This window comes from Sorex fumeus, unplaced genomic scaffold, assembly GCF_029834395.1.
Source record: "Sorex fumeus unplaced genomic scaffold, SorFum_2.1 ptg000093l, whole genome shotgun sequence".
Lineage (NCBI taxonomy): Eukaryota > Metazoa > Chordata > Mammalia > Eulipotyphla > Soricidae > Sorex > Sorex fumeus.
The window spans coordinates 6546175-6569776 of NW_026606150.1; the positions used below are offsets into that span (position 1 = coordinate 6546175).

The 23602-nt window shown below is 52.5% G+C and overlaps 1 protein-coding gene across 2 annotated transcripts in view; it reads right to left on the reverse strand.

Annotated features, from left to right (window-relative positions):
* KMT5B (lysine methyltransferase 5B) overlaps positions 1 to 23602 on the reverse strand; it is a 49304-nt gene that overhangs the window by 9646 nt on the left and 16056 nt on the right. Inside the window, exons 3-9 of one of the 2 annotated variants that reach the window (XM_056131635.1) lie at positions 16848 to 16995; positions 10319 to 10387; positions 6364 to 6529; positions 5257 to 5366; positions 3813 to 3979; positions 3562 to 3581; positions 3340 to 3476 (exon numbers count right to left, since the gene is read on the reverse strand). In XM_056131635.1, coding sequence (XP_055987610.1) covers positions 3340 to 3476; positions 3562 to 3581; positions 3813 to 3979; positions 5257 to 5366; positions 6364 to 6529; positions 10319 to 10387; positions 16848 to 16995 — 817 coding nt within the window. Of the gene's footprint in view, positions 1 to 3339; positions 3477 to 3561; positions 3582 to 3812; positions 3980 to 5256; positions 5367 to 6363; positions 6530 to 10057; positions 10146 to 10318; positions 10388 to 16847; positions 16996 to 23602 lie in introns of those variants that run through there. The other variant, XM_056131636.1, reaches the window with a different exon arrangement.

Consider the following 23602-nt stretch of genomic DNA (forward strand, 5'->3'; position numbering starts at 1 on the left):
AATTGGGGACCTCGGTCTCCTGTTGCAGCGCAGAGGGCGATCCTGAGGGACTCGGACATGCAACCGCGAGGAGGGGCCCCAGAGCAGCGTGCTGAGGACGGGCAGCTGGCCCATGCCGTGGCGGGTCACGACCCCCACGAGCAGCTCTGGATTCTTTCCTGTTTCCACGAGCCCCGTGGTCCCCGCCCCAAGACCCCCCGCCACTCTGAGTGTTCCTGGAGAACTTTACTTGAATTCTGACTTTCTGGCATTCAAAAGCTGATGCAATGCCAGGGATGTGGCTGAGTGTGGCACGCGCCGAGAGCGTGGGGCAGGTGTGTGCGTTTGCGTTGGGCGGGGGGGGGGGGGGGGGTGTGGTGGCGCGCAACAGGGACAGGAACCATTTTCATCCTTTCAGAAGATCTTTGCATTTTGGTAATTGTTTCTGCATTGTATTTTGAAATTTGGCTGTGCACATGGTGTGAGAAAGGAATGTAGGAATTTAGGCTTGCTTTTTTCAAGAATTGGAACAAATTATCCAACATTATTCATTAAAGAAACCACCACTTCCCACCTAACAGAAAAATCTCCATATACTTTGTCTTAACCTATCTATGGCCTTGTCTGATTGTCCACTTCTAGCCCAATACTATCAGATTCTGATTACATTTCATAGCAACAGATCTCCTCATTATTAAGGCAAATATCCTCAAGTACACTTTCGAGTTTTGCTTCTGGGCCACAACCGGCAAGGCGGCCGGGTACCCCGATCACCGCCTGAGCGTGCAATGCTGGGGACTCAATGCGGGTGGGCCTCATGGAAGACACGGCCTGATCATCAATATTCTCTTAACATCAGTATTCTCTGGTTCCTTGTTCCACGTGTGTGTTAGGGCCACACTCGGTGGTGCTCAGGGTTGACTCCTGGCTCTGTGCATAGGGGCACAGAGCGATCGCTCCTGGCAGTGCTCGGGGGACCGTATAGGCAGCAGGGATCGACCCCAGGTCAGCCACATGCAAGGCAAGAGCCCTACGTGCTGTACTACCGCTCCAGGCCTGAATACTTCTTTCTCAGCGACCATCAGGCACGCTTTCACAGACGTCTAAGTAATTTGGTCCCTTGTTAGATTTTACTTCCAAAACTGTCAACTTCCCTTGATCTTCACTCTCATTACACTCATTCTGTTCCCTCGTTTCTTCCTCGGCTGCCTATCCCACCTGCCCTACCCACGACTCCCCATGGCCTGCGCCAGGCGAGACTCCTGTAGGAAGCCTCCAGGTCACCGCACCCTAAGACACAGAAACGTTCAGTCAGTGTCAGATGAGTACTCATTAAATTCCTTTGTTTCTTCTTTTTTTTTTTCTTTTTGGGTCACACCTGATGATGCACAGGGGTTACTCCTGGCTCTGCACTCAGGAGTTACGCCCGGCGGTGCTAGGGGGACCATATGGGATGCTGGGAATCGAACCCGGTCAGCCGCGTGCAAGGCAAATGCCCTAACCGCTGTGCTATCGCTCCAGCCCCTCTTCTCGTTTTCTTAACCCCATCTCTGGAAAGGCAAGAGTCTGGTGTTCCTGAGGCTTCCCAGGATGTTCACAGTGAGGCTGTGCCCCCAATATCTGAGGCCCCGCGCCACATACCCATCCCCCAAACTGGGAAAGGCCCCCACAATGGGCAAAGTAATATTTCCAGCCAGGATTTAAACCAATAGCTCGGAGGCCATTGATGCCTTTTGGTACTGGGTGAGGTTTCCACTTATTTGTTCTTGACTGGGTGGGGTGGGGGGTTTGGGAATCAACACAGGCCTCCTGGAACCGCAGTGAGCCACACCCCGCCAGCAGTGCCAGGAGCCCAAGCCTCCCCACGCCCTCAGGGCGTCACCTCCACCTGACCAGAGAAACTGAGGCTCACACCAGAGAACTGACCTTTGCCTAAGAAACTGGGTGAGACAGGCCTGGTGAGTCGCTGCATTTCCACCACATACTGGGGGACTGAGGGGTTCCCCCCGTTCCCTCGGGCCTGTGTACTTCTCATGCGCCTCTTCCCTCATTATCCTCTCTAGTTCGGAGCGTTCCTCAGCCAACTACCACTATGAGATCTGGCGACAAGGCCTGAGTTTTTGGCAAGAGCTTCTTCCTCGGTTTCACCCCTTCTGAGCGAGAAGAGTTCATGGCACCTTCCACACCGCCAAGCACCCAGCACCCTGCCTGTTCCCGTCCGCCCTAACTCCACACAACACACGGCGCTTCCCGAGCTCGGGTGCTGCGACACCCCCCCTGCCCTGCCAGCACTTCCTGTGTGTCTGTGGCCCTCCGAGAACAGCGCCCGGGGACCACGGTCTTCCAAGAACCTCTCCCAACAGCACGGGATCTGCTCTAGTCACTCACAAACACAATTACAAAGGATTCACAAAGCATCCAGCAGGTGCCAGGCGCCATCCCAAATGCTGGGAAAAAGAGCAGTAAAGCACAGACCGGAAGCCTCTCTGCCACCGGGAGGGTATGTTCTCGAACTAATCTGCCCACTAACCCCTTTTCAGAGAACAAAACTTGGTGCCCGAAAACAAAGTGCCCCCAATAGCCCCCTAAGCTACCAACTGTTCCAGTGCCCTCTGCGGGGGGAAGCGCGTGCTCTGGGGGACACGTCTTAGGAGAAGTCACCAGATACCACAGAGCAATCTTTCCCAGGGCCCCACCCAGCCGAGCGGTCTCACCCATCTCGTCGCTGGTCGCACAAATGCCAGGGCGAGCCCTGGCGCCACTTCCTGTCCGTCATTCTCTGCTCTTAACGGCCCGACTTCAGGAAACGCCGTCACCGCAGGCTCTGACCTACCGCTGCTACAGAATGACCTCAGAGCACTGTCCAACGAGAATCCAAGTGCTCGCTGGGCCCTTGGGGGATGAGCCCGAGGAGCGCTCCCCGTTTCTAAGGCAGCGGCGGTTCCCAGGGCCCCAAGAGTCGGCTCCAAGTCACCACCACACGGCCAGGAGCCCGCAGGCGGCCGGCACACCTTCCCCCTCGGCTCGGCAGTGCCCCCCGCTGAGGGCTCCTGAACAAGCAACTCCGAAAGGGCACACCTGGGGGACCCCCCAGGCTCAGTGTGGCAGGGAGTGACAGAACTTAGGAGCCAGGGAAGAGCAAATGTATAAACACGCTCCCGGCACAGCCCAGGAACACGCGCTATGGCCAGGAGCCGGTGCTCCGGGCGGGGGTCCCCTCGCCCCCTGCCCGACACACCTGTAACCTGACAGGGCCAGCCCCCAAGTAGTTCGTGTTCCTCGGCTGGCCTGAGCACGGTCCGAGAACAGGAAAGCGTCTCCGCCCAGCAAGGCAGACGGACCCCCAAGCGGCACGCTCACCTTTCACACGTGTAACATTCGCAGAACTCGTTATTTTCTCCAAAGAACCCGTCTCCATAGTAACAAGAAATTTCTTCTCCAGGCTCAATGTCGCGGAGCGCCTTGACACACGCCGTATCGCGGCCGGTCGAGACAAACTGCAAGGAAAGGACCCGTCCACTTAGTGCCTCGCACCTCAGGCCAACAAACGACGTGAGGCGAGAAAAAGGGAAACACGCTTACCTTACAGTTAGGTCTGCAATCTGAAAAATGTCCAAAAGATAAAGTCAATTAACTGTAGATAAGATCTGAAACACGAACAATTACAGAAATCTGCAATAAGCTTTCTATGCAATTTTAGCATCTCCGACACAAGTTTCGGCATCGAGCTCAAGTACACGCACACGGATACTTAAGACTCGTGGGAAGTAATTCCCACGCTCCAGCCTAGCCCTTAGGGCGCGGACCCCAGCCGGAGGGAGAGCGCGGCTTACCGTGGTTGATGAAGGCGGCCGGCCCCAGCCAGAGCTGGGCGCAGTTTTTCCTTGTGGAGTACATGACACTGAAGTCGTTTTCTCCGTGTCTAAGTAGCATGTTCTCCTCGATTTCTGAAAGCTCGGCAATACAACCCACCAGTAATTCTATTTTGTCATTTCGTTTCCTATTTAAAATATGTGATGGGTTAAAAAATTACTAGTAATTAGAAATGGTCAGGCTTCTTTAACAAATTAAACCTGTCCGCTAAATACCGGAAAAGGGAAGATTGGACACACGGGCCCCCGCCTGGGTGTCTCCCCATCCTCCCTGGGGCCACGGAGCCAGCCGCCGGCTTACCCCCAGGACAGGACAGTCCTTCGGGACGGGGTGCACGTGGCCTGGCACGGAGGTGGGCGGCTCAGTGCAGGAGCTGACTGCCTCAGAGGCCCAAAGAGGCCAACATGCAGCCTCAGGAGTCCAGACAATTAAACAATACTTAAATCTATTCCAAATACTACTTATGCAGGTAATCAATGTAAAAATACGGAGAGGCAATTCAATATAAAATCTGGCCTGTAGGCACGGACAGCGCTTGTCAGTCACAGGAGGGGACTTCTGAGGGGATCAGCCAGCATGGCCAGCATCTCTGAAGTTCCCCTCGAAATGAGGGGCTCCAATCCCCACGCTCGTCTCCACACGAGTCCCGAGACAACGTCCACGTGTGGACGCACCCAGCCCAGCACCAGGGAGGGACCCTCTCTCCCATTACTTTGTCAGGAACATGACCCGAAAAATTCTGCTACAACAAGTACTGGGGAGATCAGGCAGATGCTTCAGATGGCCAGTCAATTCCCGGCCTGATGGACATGAGCTGCGCTGGGAGCACACGCCCGAGAAACAGTGACCCATGACACAAACCAAAACCAGGTGAGAGAGAAACACGTATACAGGTATCGGGAGCGAGGCATAAGAGGGGCTTTGTTTTCCTTGGAGATAAGCTGGCAGACAAGTGGCCTCAGACTCTGCCATCCGAGTATGTCTGTTGGCCCTTACGGAAGACTTCAACTGAACCGCTCTGACTGAAGCTATGTGAACACACACACACACACACACACACACACACACACACACACACAGTCTGTAGGAAGTGTTGCATTCTTAAGTACCCATTGACTTCCCAGGCCATTCTTATTACTCCAATCAAAGACTGACTGAGGATTTCAGGCCGTGCAAACACCGAGTCCCTAAGGTGACTTCAGTTCTGTCACCAAGGAGCACCCCAGACTCAGTACCAGAAAAGGCCACTGGCTGGGAAACGGGTTCTGGGTGAAGCCCTGGGACTTCCCTGGTCCTTTCAAAGCGAGCTCTGCTTCAACCCCCAATTTCCTCAGCATCCAACAGTGACTGACAGAGCACGGAAGAAATCTGGTTTATCTGGGGTATTACTAATGTAATAGTTACCACTCTTTTGTTGCAACTATTTTGGCTCCATTTTGTTCTGATGAGTATCTGTTACAAGGCAGTATTTCAAATCCACTGTCAGTTGCAAACATTCGCAAGTAAATAAATACCTGAAATAGAAAAAAATATTAATAGTTTATACTGCTAATTACCTCAGAAGGATAAAATCATCAATAATGCAAAAATTCAAGATAATTGACAAGCTTTATTCTATAAATGTCTCATATTGGCGTACCTACAATGATTTGGAGCATTTCACTGTGTAAGAAAATCTCACTTCTAGATGAGTTTTCTCTCTGTATTGTTACTTATGCATTATTATTCTGCATACTGATTTGTTTTATGAAAAATAAAATCTCAGCATCTTACAATTTAGACTGCTGTCACTAACAAAATTATAAATCATGCTGCCTAAGATGTAGCACTGTCTTTTTGTTCATCCATTTGTTCGAGCGGGCACCAGTAACGTCTCCATTGTGAGACTTGTTACTGTTCTTGGCATATCAAATGCGCCATGTGGAGCTTGCCAGGCTCTGCCGTGCGGGTGGGATACTCCCAGTGGCTTGCCGGGCTCTCCGAGAGGGACGGAGGAATCGAACCTGGGTTGGCCGCGTGCAAGGCAAACGCCCTACCCGCTGCACTAATGCTCCAGTCCAGGTGCCTAAGATACGTTATATTAAGTAAACTAAGTAATAAAGGTAAAATAAATTTCAGGCTGGCTTCCTTTATTCTTTTGTGCCACACCTGGCAATGCTCCAAGGTACTCCTAGCTCTGCTCAGGAGACCACAGGGGATGCTGGGGACCGAACCCGGGTCAGCTGCATGAAGTGCCCTCCCGGCTGGACAGCTGCTGCAACCCCCACGGTTTCCTTTGCTCTTATCCACAGACATAAACAGCATTTGTGGGGTCAGAGGCAGGGCCCAGACACTGCACACGGGGCTTTGCATGCAGGGGACGTGCTCAGCCCTACAGACTCGCTCCAGCTCAACGTTCACCTTCTTTTGGGGGGCTCACATCTGGCTGTGCTCGGGGGACGCTCGGGTACCAGGGATGGAACCTTCTCTCTCTCTCCTGCCCCTCAATATCCATCTTTTTAGTAAACTTACATGTTCCTTGAATAATTTCTCCTGCATTTTGTTCTTGTTGAGAAAATAGTGCCGCGCCCACTCGCCTGACGTTAAACATTTGAAAGCTTTCTCCAAGTGCTCGTCTTTCTTAAAACGTTCTATCACTTCCTTCAGCTCTTCTTGCCTTCCTTTAATCGGTCGAAATCTAAAAGAAACAAAAACAACAATCTTAGCTGTCACCACCATTCTTGGGCCAGAGTTGAAACCACTTGCGCAGCAGAGAACCTGAAGTAGCCAGATCTAGGGAGAGAGAACGAGGATCCTGTTGATGACTAACGACCAGAAAAAGGAACTTTCTTCGAAGCGTACTTTATTCTTTTTGCTTTTGGGCCACACCCGACAGTGCTCAGGGGTCACTCCTGGCTCTCACCCAGGCGTCACTTCTGGAGGGCTTGGGGATCACATGGGGGTGCTGGGATCGAACCCCGGTCAGTCACGTGCAAGTCAAGGGCCCTGAGCCCTCACGCCGGCCCCCCGAGTGTGTCTGAATATGTGTTGGGGGAGCCGTAGTCAGGCCACGCAGCCCTGGGGAGCGAGTGCGGCGTCTCACCAGCAAGGCCTGTGCTCTCCTACTCAACCACAACTCTGGCCCCTTGATTGTTTTGTTTATCTTTTTTGGGGGGTTCACAGTTCACTCCCAGTGGTGCTCTGGGCTTACCGCTAGCTCAGTGCTCAAGGATCACTCCCGAGTTAGCCAACTGCAAGGCAAGCACCTGATCCCTGTACTACTTCTCTGCTCCCTTACTTACACTGCTCTTTTTTCTTATTTTTTCATAAGAAAATTATTAAAGCACGTCCAGCTCTGTGCTCAAGAATCACGCCTAATGGTGTTGGGGGATCGTGAGCTGAGCCCCCCTATCCCTGTACTCTCCAGTGTCTCCCTTTAACTCTCTGTTTTGGGGCCACACCTGGAGATGCTCAGGGCTCACTCCTGGCTCTGCACCCAGGAGTCACTCCTGGGGTGCTCAGGGGACCCTGTGGGATCCCGGGGATGAAGTCCGGGTCAGCCCTGTGCAAGGCCAGTGCCCGCCCCACCGAACAGCCTCCGGCCCCCGCCACCTCCTCCTTTACTCTTCGCTCCGTCACAAGGAGGCAGATGAAGCAAAAGGAAGCTGATTCAGGCTCACACTCGTCACCCACTTTGCAGAGGAGAGGTCTCCAGGCTTGTTAGAATGACAAGAATTTCCCAAACATGCAGGATCAAGCCAGAAGAATGCAAAGCGATCAACTTCACAAGAACGATGAGGCAAACAAAATCCTGCCTCCCACAGAAATATTGTCCTCGCGCACAACGTTCCCCAGGAAGCGCCCCCGAGCGCCGGACACTCCTCGGGGTCTCGAGCTCCCAAGAGCGAATCCTGGCTAAGCGCAATCAGAAAGGAAAACTCAACTCTGGCAGATGTGCTGCCATTCTGTGCAAAAAAAAAAACCAACCAGGAAACATCAGGGTCCAATTTTAGATTTCTTTTACAAAATCAGCTACAATGATGTCAGAGCAGCTTGACGCATGCTAACGGACGACAGCATCCCAGGGAAGCAAGTCTGGAGGCTCCTCGTTCTAAAACCGCTCTCTTGTAAGGTGTGTGCTACGAGTAACGGTACCTGCCCTTCTTTTTGGGGGGCCTCCTCTGGCCGTGCCCAGGGCTGTGTGCCGGACAGTACCCTGACCTTCTGCTTGCCTCAGCCTTTCCGGCCAGCTCCTGGCCTGGTACTTGAATCACAATGTCAAAATTTATTACCCAATCACATTTGCCTTAATTTTCATAATAGGTAATTTTTTTTGGGGGGGGGGGGTCACAGCAGGCAATGCTCAGGGGTTACTCCTGTCTCTGCACTTAGGAAATACCCCTGGTGGTGCTTGTGGGACCCTATGGGATACCAGGGACCAAACCCGCTTCGGCTGCACGCAAGGCAAGTCTGTGCTACCCTGCGTACTACAGATTTTTTTTTTTTGCTTTTCGGGTCACACCCGGTGATGCTCAGGGATCACTCCTGGCTGTGCTTGGGAGACCATACGGGATGCGGGGGGCTGAACCCGGATCGGCCTTGTGCAAGGCAAATGCCCTCCCTGCTGTAGTACCGCCCAAACCCCAGATTTTGTTTAGAGCATAGTAATGAATTCAACTTCCAGAAAAAAGAGGAGTATGACTATGACTACAGGCAAGAAATAATCAAAGGAAGGGAGCAAGCGAGAGGAATTCTGAGTGGAGGGTGCCGCGGTGGCCGGAGTCCAGCAGGAGCCGGGGTGGGTCAGCCGGCAGCGCCGGAGCAGACAGAGCGTCGGGCAGGAGGCACCGGGCCGCGTGCAGAGACTGGGAGGCCGGGCTGGACACGGGCACCCACTGCACGGCCCCAAACCCATTCAACGTCAAGGCTCCGGGTCACCGGGGACTCCAAGTGTTACTGAGACCCAGGCGAACGCTCTGCCTGACGAAGGAACACGCTTCAGAGCGGGGACAAGACAGACGGTCTGAGCGAGGCCTTTGGCGGCCTTTGGTTTCTCATTCTTCCTCTACAACGTCAAAGAGCTCACAAAGTAACACCAGTGCAAGATTCACTCTGGACGTAGCGGCAGTGGACCCTCTGCGTTTCCTGCTTTTGTTTTTCCTTTTCTGAACCATGAAACACCCCCCCACACACACCCAGGGGTCACTCGCTAGCCACGGCCCACCAGCAAGAAGCGCCTGACACGCACAGGGGATCTGCTGCCGCGCTCAGCTCCAACAGGCAAGAAACAGTGAGGAAACGCGGAAGAGACTGGCTCTGGGTCAGATGGAGGAGACGAGGCCAGCGTTTGTGAGAGGGCCCACAGGAGGCCAGCTCAAGTCACATCCTGTGGGGGGTTAAAGGTTATCTAACCGTGTGAGAGGACAGCAAGGAGGGTCCTATCATCCAGCAGGAAAACACTCTGCGCTCCCCTTAGGGACCAAGGCGCACGGTCGGCCCCAAGGCACCCCGATCCCACGGTTCTAGATGGTGGGAGAGGGTCTGATGGGGCAGGCGCCCCCCTGGACCCGCGGCTCCCTGAAGTGCCAGAGAAGGGGTAGGCGGCGCGGCCACACCCGTAGGGCCCAGGGGCTACTCCTGGCACACTGCCTGGCTCCCGTCAGCTGTGCAGGGGACCGAATGTGGCCTCTCGGAGCCCCCAGGACCAGGACTTCTGACTCCTTTTGTCTCTGGCCCATGCCCAGCAGGGCTACTCTAGCTTGGATGTCCTCAGTCTCTGGGGGGTGGGGGGCAGTGGGGGTGGCGTAGGATAGGCAGAGCAGTGCAGGGTTGGGGAGGGGAGGCGAGGTCAGATAGAGCAGGGGAGGGAGGGAGGGTGGCAGGGCAGGTGGGAGACGGGCATTTGGCACTTCTCAGGCAGCGAGACCCTCTCCTCATTTTTGAACTATCTGGCTTTCCTGTCTTTGGAGCCCAGGGAGCACCGTGGCAGGAAGCCGGCGTCAGGTCAGAGTTAGCTGCAACGCTGCCTTTCCAATGGCATCGACGGGCAGGGACGAAAACCAGGAGCAAAGGCAGGCTAAGGAGAGCCCAGCGCTCCACTGTCCGAGACCAAGGAAGAAAACCGGGGGGCGCTTGCCTGGCCACTCCCCCACGGCCACGGAGAGAGCCCGGCTCGCACCCCGCTTTCATTCCTTCTTGACCTGAAAAGAAACGACCAGAAACATACCTGGCTGAGTCCTGCAACCAGTGCCCAGCTAATCCCATGGAGACTCCTGATCTTTTGGTGATTCTCTTAAAAGTACCCTGTTATGGAGTACAAGCGGTTTTTTAAATACTGCTAATTACTAAGACCAAATTATTTTACAAGGTTTGCAAAATGTTTAAAAGTCTTGCATACGGACACCTCTAATACTTAACACAGACAAGCATTACTAAGGTGCAAACAGGTGGGCTGGTGTCTCGTTGCTCGTAACGCACTCTTACCTACCTCACGGGGTTGGCGTGAGGAAAACCGTCCGACTTCGAAAAATGCCTTGAGCTCCTCAAGGGAAAGGTGCTGAATAGAAAAAATGCAAAAACAAATAATAAAAAAATTAATCGTACAATTTGCATTTGTAACTACTAGAGCAGATGTACAATGTCACAGCAGAAATCCTTGAAACGTGTCATCATTGACAAAATTCCGTTTACGTCTAAAACCTGCTCAATAAATAGTCCCGTGCTGGCTCGACCAAGCCCGTCTTCTTGCCTTGTTAGTAATAAGGGCCTACATCTGAGCAGTCTGGGGACTCTGAGACCCTCAGGTCATTCAACTGCCAGCCTCTCTGAACACTTCTCCTGGTAACTGCCCGAGAAGCGAGAGGCAGAGAAAGGGCGTAGACACAAGGGCCAGAGTGATAGTACAGTGGGAGGGCGTTTGCCTTGCATGCAGCTGACGCAGGTTCGATTCCCAGCATCCCATATGGTCCCCTGAGCACCGCCAGAAGTCACTCCTGATCGCAGAGCCAGGAGTAACCCCTGAGCATCACGTGACACTCACATTCCAGATAAGCACTAGGGAATAAAGTCCTACAGGTGTGCCTGGCAAACAAAATCCAAGCCATAGACCCCCGTTAAGTGACTTTGCACCTCAAGAGAAGGTCCCGAAGGTACTGATTTAAGAATGTTTTCTGGGGTTGGAGCAATAGTACGGCGGGTAGGGCGTTTGCCTTGCACGTGACTGACCCGGGTCCCCCGAGCAGCGCCAGGAGTGATTCCTGAGTGCATGAGCCAGGAGAAACCCCTGTGCATTGCGCCGGGTGTGACCCAAAAAGAAAAAAAAAAGCTTCCTGGTTATTCCAATAAAGAACCATAGATTTTATTTTAGCTTTGAAAATGAGGTAAGTCAACCTTCTTATAAATTCTTGCTCAGGAGATGAAGAACTGGTACTGACAATTTTATTTTCCAATAAATTACTAAGGACGAGTGAAAATGTCTGCCTGTGATGGAGACTGACTAGCGCAGTGTATGTCCCGTACCTGGTGGCTTACAGCCGCGCAAAAACCCCTCTGAGGGCTGACTTCAGGGAGAGGGCAGCAGCTGCCCGACCACACGGCCTCTGTGGAGCAATGCCACGAGACCAACCTGAGGGCAGAGCTGTGTAGACCCAAGTTTTCAAACTGTGTGTCATGACCGCCACATAGGGGTTCCACATATGACATTGTTGTGTGCTCAGAGATTACTCCTGCAGTGCTCTGGGAGCCGGGATCAACCTTAAGTCCACTGAGCACGAGGGGAGGCCTGGCTGCAGCCTCTCGGATCTACACCATCAATCCAATCAGGAACTGCAGGGAGAGTCAAACGTCGCGCTGACGTGAGCAAGCGCTATCCCTGCTTCGTGTTAAATGCGGATTTTGGTATTGGGTCACTCCCGTCGCTCCGGGCAGGAAATCACTCTGGGCGAGCTCAGGGACCAACAGGGTGCCAGGGATCATACTCAGGAGGTACAAGGCCAGGCCTTAGCCATTGTGCCATCTCTGGTGCAGTGTGGTTCCCCGGGCTGGAGGATGCCCGCCGGCCCACCAGGACCCTGTGCCCACAGTCCGGCTGGCCAGGGGTCTGCCTCCCAAACATCCATTTCTTTACTAGACAAAAAATGTTTGTACTGGATGGGGGCTGGAGCAATAGCACAGCGGGTAGGGCGTTTGCCTTGCACGCAGCCAACATGGCCAACACAGGTTCAACTCCCAGCATCCCATATGGTCCCCTGAGTACCACCAGGAGCAATTCCTGAGTGCATGAGCCAGGAGTAACCCCTGAGCATCGCCGGGTGTGACCCAAAAAGCAAAAAAAAAAAAAAAAAAAAAAGTTTGTACTGGATATATTTGAATTCAGGGATACATGAACAGGGCAAAGTTTTGAATTTACTATTTTTGTGACATTCCTGAACCCTGCAATTGAGAACTACTATTCTGGAGAAGCAGGGCTTTGAGGTCACACCCTGAAGTACTCGGAGTATGGGGGACCATACGTGGTGCTAGGGATCCTTTACTATTCCGTAACTGTGTTTTTCTGGTTTTGTTTGTGGGCCACATCCAGTGGTGCTTAGGCCTTAATCCTGGCTCTGAGCTCAGGGATCACTCCTGGAGGTGCTTGGGCAACATCTGTGATGCCGGGGATCAAGCACGGGTTGGCCACATGCAAGGCAAACGCCCTCCCTGCTGTGCCTCCAGCCAAGAGGTGCACGGGTGGTCACACTCAGCAGTGCTCAGGGCTTTCTCCTGGCTCTGTGCTCAGGGACCACTTCGAGCAGGGCTTAGGGGACCAAATATGGGGTGCCAGGGATCCAACCTGGGTGGGCGCATGCCAGGCAAGCACCCCACCTGCTGTACTACTTGCTACTCTGGCCAGAGAACTACATATTTGTTTTTGGGGGCACAGCTAGTGATGCTCAGGGGTTACTCCTGACTATGTGCTCAGGAATCACTCTTGGTGCTGAGAGCACCATGCAAGCTGCCTAGGATTAAAGCCGGATTGGCCGCGTGTTACGCAAGTGCCCTACCCACTGTTCTACCCTTCTGGCTCCCAGATCTACATATTTTTTTTTTTGGCGGGATCACATCCAACGATGCACAGGGGTTACTCCTGGCTCGTGCACTCAGGAATTACTCCTGGTGGTACTCGGGGGACCATATGGGATGCTGGGAATCGAACCCGGGTCATCCACGTGTAAGGCAAACACCCTACCCGCTGTGCTCTCTCTCCGGCCCCTACATATTTTTAAAGTACGCTGGAGTAACCCCTGAGCACTGCTGGATGTGACCTAAAAACCAAACCAAACCCCTAAAAAAAAGCAACTCAAAGGATATTTAAAAACAAAAGTTCCGGGGCTGGAGCAATAGCACAGCAGGTAGGGCGTTTGCCTTGTACGCGGCCCACCCAGGTTCGATCCCCGGCATCCCATATGGTCCCCCAAGCACCGCCAGGAGTAATTCCTGAGTGCACGAGCCAGGAGTAACCCCTGAGCGTTGTCAGGTGTGACCCAAAATAAATAAAATAAATAAAAACAAAAGTTCCTGGGCCACGGGGAGAGCAGTGGGTAGGGAACTTACCTTTCTTGCAGCCAACTGGGGTTCCGTCCCCAGCACTGCATATAGTCCCTGAGACCCAGCAGGAGAGACCCCTGAACAGTGCCAGAAATAAGCCCTTAGCACCGTAGGCACAGCCCCCCCTCACACCCTTCCGCCAAAAAACTAACACGCATGCATACACAAACACACACACACCAAAAGGCCACCTGCACACGCAGCCGGCCGGTCAGGGCGCCTGTGGTGCCGGGATGCATTTGGGCCTCTAACACACCAGGCAGATTTCTATGTGTGGGCCACCTCCCCGACCCTCACGGGCCACTTGCCACCCACTTGCCACCCTCCACCCTGGCTGGCAGTCGGAGGGGAGGACTCTGCTGTCTCAGAGCCCTGGAATGTGATTAGCCATAAAACGTCCGGCCTCCGTCCTGCACGGAAATCACTGGTTCCATTTTATAACAAGATTTCCGGTGGGACTCAGACGTAAACCAACATACGCAGCCGGGGCAAAGAAGGACTTTTACAGAAAACAGAAGGCATTTCCTCTCATAAAAGTCCGAAGAGGGAAACGTTCCTTCTCTGAAATAACACACAGAGAAATCCAGCTCTTTCCTATGGCACTAAAACGTTTTTGTGACTTGAGGGAATGCCTTCCAAAAATGGTTCCCGGGGCTGGAGCGATAGCACAGTGGGTAGGGCGTTTGCCTTGCACGCGGCCGACCCGGGTTCGATTCCCAGCATCCCATATGGTCCCCTGAGCACCGCCAGGAGTAATTCCTGAGTGCACAGCCAGGAGTAACCCCTGTGCATTTCCAGGTGTGACCCAAAAAGCAAAAAAAAAAAAAAAAGGTTCGGGGGGGGGGGGGGAAGCAGCCTTGCCCTCACACTATAGGGGTGGCCTGGTGTCTCCCAGCACTGCTGGGGCTGAGCACATTAGGCCCGAAGACTAGGTCAAGAATGGCTGGGAGTGCCCAGCGCACCTTGTCAGGGCAGACCCAAAGGCCTCCTTCCGTTATTTCCACATCCAAAGCTAATGAACAAAAACAGACTCCTTTTGGTTTTGGGTTTTGGGGCCACACCTGGCAGTGCTCAGGGGCTTACTCCAGGCTGTGCGCTTAGGAATTACTCCTGGGGGTGCTTGGAGACCACAGAGAACGCCGGGGATGGCACCGGTGAGTTGCGTGCAGGGCGAGCGCCCTCCCCGCTGTCCTGTGTCCCCAAGGCCGGCCAGCCAGAGGCACCTTCTGTTTGTGAGCCACACCGGTCATGTCCAAGGCTTGCCCCTGGTGGGGCCCATCAAGGATGGGACGGAACCGGGCAAGCCACACGCAGCAGGCCAGGAAACGTCTCCCTGGCGTGTTACGCAGGACAAAGGCCCGGAGTGACCATCAGTCCCTCCCCAGGCCAAGCCTGAGCCTGTCTCTCTTCTCCTTCAGGCTCTTCTCCCTGGGGAAAAGAGACTTTAAAACTTTAAAGAATACAGATCTGGTTTTGGCCGCACCTGTGGGGTCTATTCCTGCAGCTCTAAGCGGTCAGCACCGGCCTGGAGAGAAAAGACAAAGGCCACGCCAACGGCACAGAGCCACGGATGGTTTCGCCACACCTCAGCCCTCTGAGAAAACCCCATCTCGGTACACGACAGCAAGGAATGACGTGGAAATCCCGAAGGCACTTTTTTTTTTTCCTGCTTTTTGGGTCACACCTGGCCATGCACAGGGCTTACTCCTGGCTCTGCACTCAGGAATTAGTCCTGGCGGTACTCAGGGGACCATATGGGATGCTGGGAATTGAACCCGGGTTGGCCGCGTGCAAGGCAAACGCCCTACCCGCTGTGCGATCTCTCCAGTCCCCTGAAGGCACATTTTGACCTGCATGTTTTCTAAGTTTCTAACTAATAAAACCCTCTTGGTATCCAGCTAGGGATAAACTCACTGGACCAACGACAGAGATTTCCCTTTCCTCACCCCTAACTAGCAATTACCGCCTTCCCGCCCACCCGGGAGCGTGTCAGTCTGTGGAAGGTCCCGGGCACTGGAGCCACAGACCACAGTGCCCGTGTGAGGAGCGCCGGGATGGGAGCTGGCCTCCAGCCCAACACCAGCTGCTCACGGGCTAGAGCTGGCCACGCATGCAGCCCACCTGGATTCAGTCCTGGGCACCCTGGAGGGGCCCGCGAATACTGCCAGGAGTTAATTCTTAATTGCAGTACCAGGACATAACTCCTGAACACAGCTGGGTGTGGTGTAAAACCCCCCAAATAGAAACAAAAAACCAAAACCGAACAAACACACACCCAGCTGTTCAAATTTTCTACTCGGCCAGAAAACCCTTTGCCATGGGAAGAGAAAGAGAAGTCGTAAAGGGGCTGGAGTGATAGTACAGTGTGGCAGTCACTGGCCCTGCATGTGGCCAACCCGGTTGGATCCCCCCATCTCATATGGTCCCTCAAGCCTGCCAGGAGTAATTCCTGAGTGCAGAGTCAGGAGTAAGTCCTGAGCAACATCGGGTGTGGCCCCAAAACCAAAACAAAAAGCAAAAAAAAAAAAAAAAAAAAAAAAGGGAGAAAAAAAAGCAAAACACAACACCAGAACAGCACCTGTGTGTGGTAGCGGAGTCAATTACATAACATCTAACTGCGTCTGGGGGAACGAGAGAACGCCTAAGAAAACGAATCCCAGGGCCAGAGAGAGGAAACAGTGGAGAGGGCGTCTGCCGTGCACGCGGCTAACTCAAGTTTGAGTCGCGGCCCCATATGGTCCCCTGAGGACTGCCAGGAGTGAGTCCTAAGGGCAGGGCCAGGAGTCAGCCCTGTCCTCTGCCCCCACGAGAAAACGAGAAGAGACTTAAAGGATGGGAGATCTTTAAAATAATGCCATCAGATTTTCATGACGATGGCACTTGACACTCAGCGAGGCGTTTACAGTTCCTCTCGTGCCTGTACACTGTATATAAGCACATGCTTAAAAATATTTACTTATATGTTTGTTCTTATGAACAGCCAAGTACTCTTCATCTCAAAAACTAAACATGCTGGCAAAATTCCCTAGACACCATGACAAATACTTGAGAAATCTGTAATAATTCATGAAAAAACCTGAAGTGACCTACTTAGACAAAAACCAATCCTATACATTTTCAAGGTCTGCTGGGATGCTTTTAAGACTTCAGCCAAGATCATCACCAACAACATTTGAAAGACAGTATGAAGATGCTTCTCCAGCTTGATGTTTTAATAGAAACAGCCTGAGATAAAATAAGAACAACGAATTAAAACTGACAAGGCTCTTAGAAGCTTTTATTGCGTTGCTTGGCGCACATACAGAAACCCCTTGTGTAGCGAAGAACTTTACTTTAATGTAATTTTAACTTTGCGCTAAAAATAAAAGCAGCCATCTATTTTCTTAAATTCAACATCATCTGTTCCATTCAGGATAAAGATGTCAAATTACCTCGTATTCATTTTGTGCGTCTGAAAACCTAAATAGGGGTCAAGAACCAAGCTGGTTGCTAGGTCATCGTTTTCACAGAGTTCCTTGGCGGACATTCCAGAAGATGGGACATAGCGACTCTGTCCTTCAAATCCTGAGTTACCATTGCCTGTGAAGAAGAGAAAGGAAAAGAACTCAGAGAGAGAAAGATTTAAACCCATCTTAAAAACCTGGAGGGCTACTGGCCGTTCAAGTGGATAAAGAAGCATTAAGTGCGGATTTCAACCAATCTGGGATGATGAACCGAGCACCTTCGACACAAACAGAAAACCAAACGCAGGCAGCTCAGTGGCGTTCTTCTGGCGAGCAGGTCTGAGCACCAGCCTTCCCCGGGATGAGGAGCGGGGAGCTACTTCCCCTCTGGTTTGGGTAAATTCATCACCCCTGTAAGGAACAGATGAGGAATCGGGGTGGGCTGGTGCCTGTTCCTGTGGCCAGAGAAGGGCCGGGGCACAGATGCGGCGTGGTGAGCAGGACAGGCGAGAAACCCGAGAGACTGGCGCAGAGAGAGACAGCCGGGCAGCCCAAGGACCAAAGGGACACCCGCGGAGTTACCTTTTCTTTATCGGGGGAGCGGGGGGGAGGGGGGGGGCGCGCACACACTCAGAAACACTCAGGGGTTTCTCCTGACTGCGCTCAGGAATCACTCCTGGAGGAGCTCAGGGACCATACCGGGTGAGGGAACTCAAACCCAGGTCAGCCACATGTCGGGCAAGGGTCCTCCCCGCCGTTCCCCTCGCTCTGGCCTCGCCCGGAGTTCCCTTTAGTCTCAGTCCCCTCCGCTGGGCACAGAGGGACTCTCTTCCTCACGCTGCTGGTAGCAGAGGCCCCGAGTTAGCGATCCGGGACCCGGAGAGCACGGGAATAAGTGTGGGGAGCGGCAGAGCACCCCGCGTCTGTCTGTCCAGGCTGCTGGCAACACGAGGAAAGGATGGATAAAAACAGGAAGTCACCAGCACGTGAGCACAGTCAACGCGACGGACCGTGGAAGGAAACGGTAAGAAAAGAAGGGCGGCCAGACGCGGGCGCCCGAGGCTCCCGTTGGCCGGGTAGTGCCGCTGACCAGCGCAGGGAACCAGGAGGCCGCCAGCAGGACAAGCAGGACAACTTTCAGCCTCTCAAAACTCCCTTGTGACAGGGCAAGAGACAAGAGGGAGGGAGGGGCAGGCTTCCTCTCGGGCACTCTCCCGAGATGGGAGATGTCCCGCCTAAGGGGAGGGACAGGTTTTGCCATCAAATCACTTGCATGGAGGGAGGTGACAATAAGTTGGGAATCTGTACTTTCTTATTCTTTTCGGGAAGGTGGGGTGGGGCTGTGCTCTGCACTCAGGGGTCCCTGTGTGGCGCGGGGTGGCCTGCGGGGCGGCCGTGTGCGAGCCAACTCCCTTACCTGCTGCGTTCCCTTCGGTCCCAAGCTTGGCATTTTCTAGGATAACGTTGGGGGGGGGGGGGGGGAGTGACAGAGCATGCAATTTACATGTCTAGATTGTGTTTTTTGGGGGGATCCACACCCAGCGCTGTCAGGGGACCACATTGGTGCCAGGCATGGAAACCAGGGTTGACCCAGTACTCTCTCTGGCCCCAATTCAATGACTCTCATCACATTTCTTTACAAAGTTGTGGGACTGTCACCACGACCAGCTCGGAAGCATTTTCACAACTTGGAGAAGCTCCCTCGCAGGCAACCACTTTCGCTATGGGTCTGCCTACTCTAAACCCCGCAGGTGGAGTCCATCCTACACTGCGTGGTCTTTCGTGACTGACAATTACTTTGGCTTTTTGGGTTATACCCAGTGATGCACAGGGGTCATTCCTGGCTCATGCGCTCAGGAATCACTCCTGGCGGCGCTCAGGGGAACCATATGGGATGCTGGGAATCAAACCTGGGTCGGCTGCGTGCAAGGCAAACGCCTTACCCGCTGTGCTATCACTCCAGCTCCATGTGACTGACATCTCTGACCTAACAGGTTCATCCATGCTGGAAGGTTGTTTGAAACGTTCCATGACATCTGCAACAGCGGCTAACACATGGGCTTTGGATTTTAGACATCCTAGGGCTCTCAAGTGATACCCAGGGCTTTGGGCTTGCATCTCCCTAACGACTAATTCTGAGCATCTTTTCCTGGACTAGCCATTTCTGTATTTGTGGAGAAACGGCCCATTTTTATTCACTCCTGGAAGCGCTTGGGACCATGCCGAGCTAGAAACCGAACCCTGGCCTCCCTCGCACAGAGCACGCGCTGTCTGTCGAGCTTCCTCTCTGGCTCCCCTCGTCCGTGTTAAAATCAGAATTTGTCTTTTACTGTGGTCTTTGGTATTTTTTAAGGTATTGTGGGGCTGGGGCCTTATTCAGTGATGCTCAAGAGTTATTCCTGGCTTGCAGTCAGGAGTCAGTTCAGAGTCAGAGGGATGCAAGACATGCGCATTAACCCTCGTACTAGATCTCTGTATTTTAGAATTTGGAGATATGTGAGGGCGGAGGTGTGTGTGGGGAGGGGGAGGGGTTACGCCGGGCCATGCTCGGGGATTACTCCCAGTATCTTAGAAAGCAAATGATTTCAAAATATTTTCTTCCCACTCTGTGAACTGTCTTTCAGGTCCTTGATGGCATCCCTGGTCAAGTTTTGGTGAACTTCATCTTGTTTTGGTCCCCTACCTTTGATGCAGTGGGTATCTACCTTTTACATCTGTGGACCAGTTGAATCCAGTATTCTGACGTCACATCCCAAACACTGTAAAGTCATAAAAATCAATAGCCATGTGGTCTTCTAGGAGTCTGCTCAGCATTTCATTTTTTTGTTTTGTTTGGGGCCGACCTGACTGTGCTCAGGGCTTGCTTCTGGCTCTGCACTCAGGGATCGCTCCTGGCGGTGGCTTGGGGGGCTACACGGAGGACTGGCGATCAAACACAGGTTGGCCACAGGAAGGCAAACACTCTCCAAGCTGTACTATCGCAGTCCCTGGAGAGCTTTTTGGCTTGAGTCACTGAGGTAATTTTTTACATATCGCGAGAGTCAAGTTCAACTTCATCCTTTTCCCCAAGCACATCCAGCTATCAGTGCAACCATGATCTAACAGAAAACTCTAGTAATTTTTGGCACCCGTAAAAAACAAACTGCAAATACGAAGGTTCAGTTCTGGATTCTTAGTTCTGTTCCACGGGCACGGCTGCGGCTACATGCCCTATACAGCCTCTTGAACTTGGCTCTGAAGAAAGTTTGACACCGAGAGGTGGGACTCCAACTCTGCTCTGTCAAGGCTGTTTTGCTTATTCTAAGTCTTGCCAATTTCAGCAAAGACAGTCAAAATCTGGAAACTTCAATCTTTGGTCATGGGCAATATGCAATATTAATTTTGGGTCTTGCAAATAAGCGTTACTCTATTTGCTTCATTTTTGTTTTGGGATCCACACCCAGCAGTGCTCAGAGCTTACTCCTGGCTCTGCACTCAGAACGACTCTTGGCGGTGCTCGGAAGACCATATGGGATGGCAGGGACCGAACCCAGCAGCAGGTTGGCATGTGCAAGGCAGGTGCCATGCCCACTGTACTATCGTTCCAGCCCCCATCTCACTTAGATTCTCATTCCAACAATGCTTTCTAGTTTCCTAAGTTTACATTTTATACCTACGCGTGTTGAACGTCACTTTCTGCACTCTTCATGGTAACTGCACAAAAACACAAACGCTTTGCACACTGATCTTATATCCTGCACCTCTGCTGAATTCCTTAGTTTTAATGTATGTATTTGATGGTATCTGGGGGTGGGGGTGGTCTGTAGCGGTGGCTGAACCCAGCAATCCTCCAGCTCAGAGATGCTGGGGGCTCAGGACCTACGGCCACCAGAAGGCCCAGAGCTCGCAGTGATGGCTGCCATCTAGTCTAGCTCGAGAACATGCTGGGCCACGTATTAGCTACGTTCTGGAGCACCTGAAAGAAAGGGTGTTTCAGTGGCCTTCACCCTCCTGCCATACAGACTTGTCTTTATTTAGGAGAAAACCTTTAGTCTTTCACCATTAATAGGACACCCACTGTGAATTTTCAGAGATGTCTTTTGTTTTGGGGTCACACCTGGCCCGGCTCAGGCTTCCACCTGCTCTGCGCTCAGCGATTAGTGCTGGCAGGCTCAGGGGACACAGAGGGTGCCAGGGAAGAAACCTAGGTGAGCGGACGGCCAGGCAAGCACTCTGCACAATGCGCCATCTCTCGGGCTAAGAGATGTCTTTCATCAGACTGAGGAATTCCCTTCAATTCCTAACTGTTGGAGCGCTGTCTTCCTGAAAGGGTGCTGAATTTCGTCAAATGCTTTTTATCCATTCACTGGATGATTGGATAAATGATTGGGCTTCTCCCCCCCAAAATTTGCACTATTACTAGGGCGCAATTCTTTTTTATTTTCTCTGGGCAAATCTGAAATGTAACACTGCGTAGTACATAGTAAGTGCTTCTTCATGATAGGTCTACACAGTATCAGATGACTACTGTTGCAACTTTTTTTTTGCTATTTGCTTTTTGGGTCACACCCTGCGATGCACAGGCTCTGCACTCAGGAATTACTCCTGACAGTGCTCGGGGGATCATATGGGATGCTGGGAATCGAACCCGGGTCAGACGCATGCAAGGCAAACGCCCTACCTGCTGTGCTATCGCCCAGTCCTGTTGCAATGCTTTTTATGTTACATACTTACACTGTAGTAGACTGCATTAACCTTATATGGCATACTTAGTACTCATGACAAGTGTGTACAGATCTTATCTCACCACCCCTTGTCTTTTGGGGGGGGGGATTTCCCAGGCCACAACTGGCTGTGCTCAGGAATCACTCTTGGCAGTGCTCTGAGTGCCAGGGATAGTACCCGGGCACGCCATGTGCAAAGCCAGCACTCTACCCGCTGTACGAGCTCTCCAGTCTGTTAAAAACAGGTTCAACTTTTCAGATTTTTAAAATAAACTTCGGAATCATTGTTCTTCAATCACATTGATATGAGGGCCAGAGAGAGAGCACAGCGGGTAGGGTGTTTGCCTCTGCCACGGCTGACCCAGACTCAACCCCGGCACCCCATATGGTCACTCAAGCACCACCAAGAGCGCAGAGCAAGAAGTCACCCTTGAACACGGCCCCAATATTGTCAAAGACAGGCTTTCGTGCACAACACACTTCAGCCGCACACCCTTTGCTGGAGTGTGTACTTCCTGCCACCGCCCTCCCCTCCCTTCCCCCGGTGAGTTCCTTCCTGCTGAAGACCAGCTCTCCGTTTCGGCTGCCCGTGGACACCTGCGAGCCCCCGCCTGCGTTTCTCTATGGTCCATGTGGGGAAGAGACGGTCCGTGTCCGTCTCTTCCCTTCACCCGGCAAGATGTTCTCCAGGTCCATCAGATGGTGCTGCCTTCATCCTTCCCTGCAGCGGAGCCCTATTCCATTACGGATCTGGACCACAGTTCTTCCTCCAGTCATCCCTTCTTGCACGCGGGTATTTCCAGAGTCCGGCTGCTGCGAACAGGGCTGCAATGAACACTGGCGTGCAAATGTCTTTTCTGAATAGTTTTCTAGACCTCGGGTCCTGTGGATGCTCAAGTGGTCCGTACTGAGGGGTGTCCGTGTTGTTCTCCACAGCTGCACAGCCCGTTCCCTGTCAGGCCTGCAGTGTGAGAGGATCCCTACGGACATGCGTTTCTCTGATGACAGGTGATGGCAGCATTTCCTCATGCTTTCTGGCATCTGGGTCTCAAGCATCTTCCCTGAAGACATTTCTGTTCAGCTCTTTGGTGCTGGGCTTTCTCTCTATGCCTAGCCCAAGTTTGACTGTCTTCCTTTTTCTTTTTTATAAAGAAATGTCACAATCAGCCTGAACTCAATAAAAAGCATTAAAATTGTTTTAAATTAGGGGCCAGAGCGCTCGTGGAGCGGGCAGGCGTTTGCCTTGCACGTGGCTGTCCTGGGTTTGAGCGCCAGCACGGCACAGGGTCCCCTGAATGATGCCTGAGCACAGAGCCACTGCCAGGTGTGGCCCCCAAACAAAACAAAACTAAATTAACAAAGAAAGCATTAAACCACAAAAGGTGAGGATAATTGAGACAATCTATCAGCTACAACAGCACTGGGATAATATATCTCTAATAATAGCCAACTTCTGGCTAATCTAAATCCACCAGGAGTAAGATGATTTCAAAGTAAGCTAAGACTAAATTAACCTCAGAAAAAAAGCAGAGGTTGGAATCACAGTACAGTGGGAAGGGCCCTCGCCTTGCGTGTGGTGACCCAGGTTCGATCCTCGACATCCCACATGGTTCCCTGAGCCCCTGAATGCAGTCAGAGGGTGTAAGTCCGAAGCACTGTCACCCAAAAACAAATGCAGCAAATTAAAAAAATAATAAAGAAAGAAGCACTGTACGACTGTAGCACTGTTCTCCTGTTGTTCATTGATTTGCTCGAGCGGGCACGAGTAACATCTCACAACAAATTGTGAGACTTGTTACTGTTTTGGGCCTATTTAACGTCACGGGTAGCTTGCCAGGCTTTCCTGTTGTGCTATCGCTCCAGCCCCATAAAGAAAGAAAAAAGCAGGAAATTAAAAAAATTGTTATCGTTGGGGCTGGAGCGATAGCACAGCGGGTAGGGCGTTTGCCTTGCACACGGCTCACCCGGGTTCGATTCCCAGCATCCCACATGGTCCTCTGAGCACCGCTAGGAGTAATTCCTGAGTGCACTGCCAGGTGT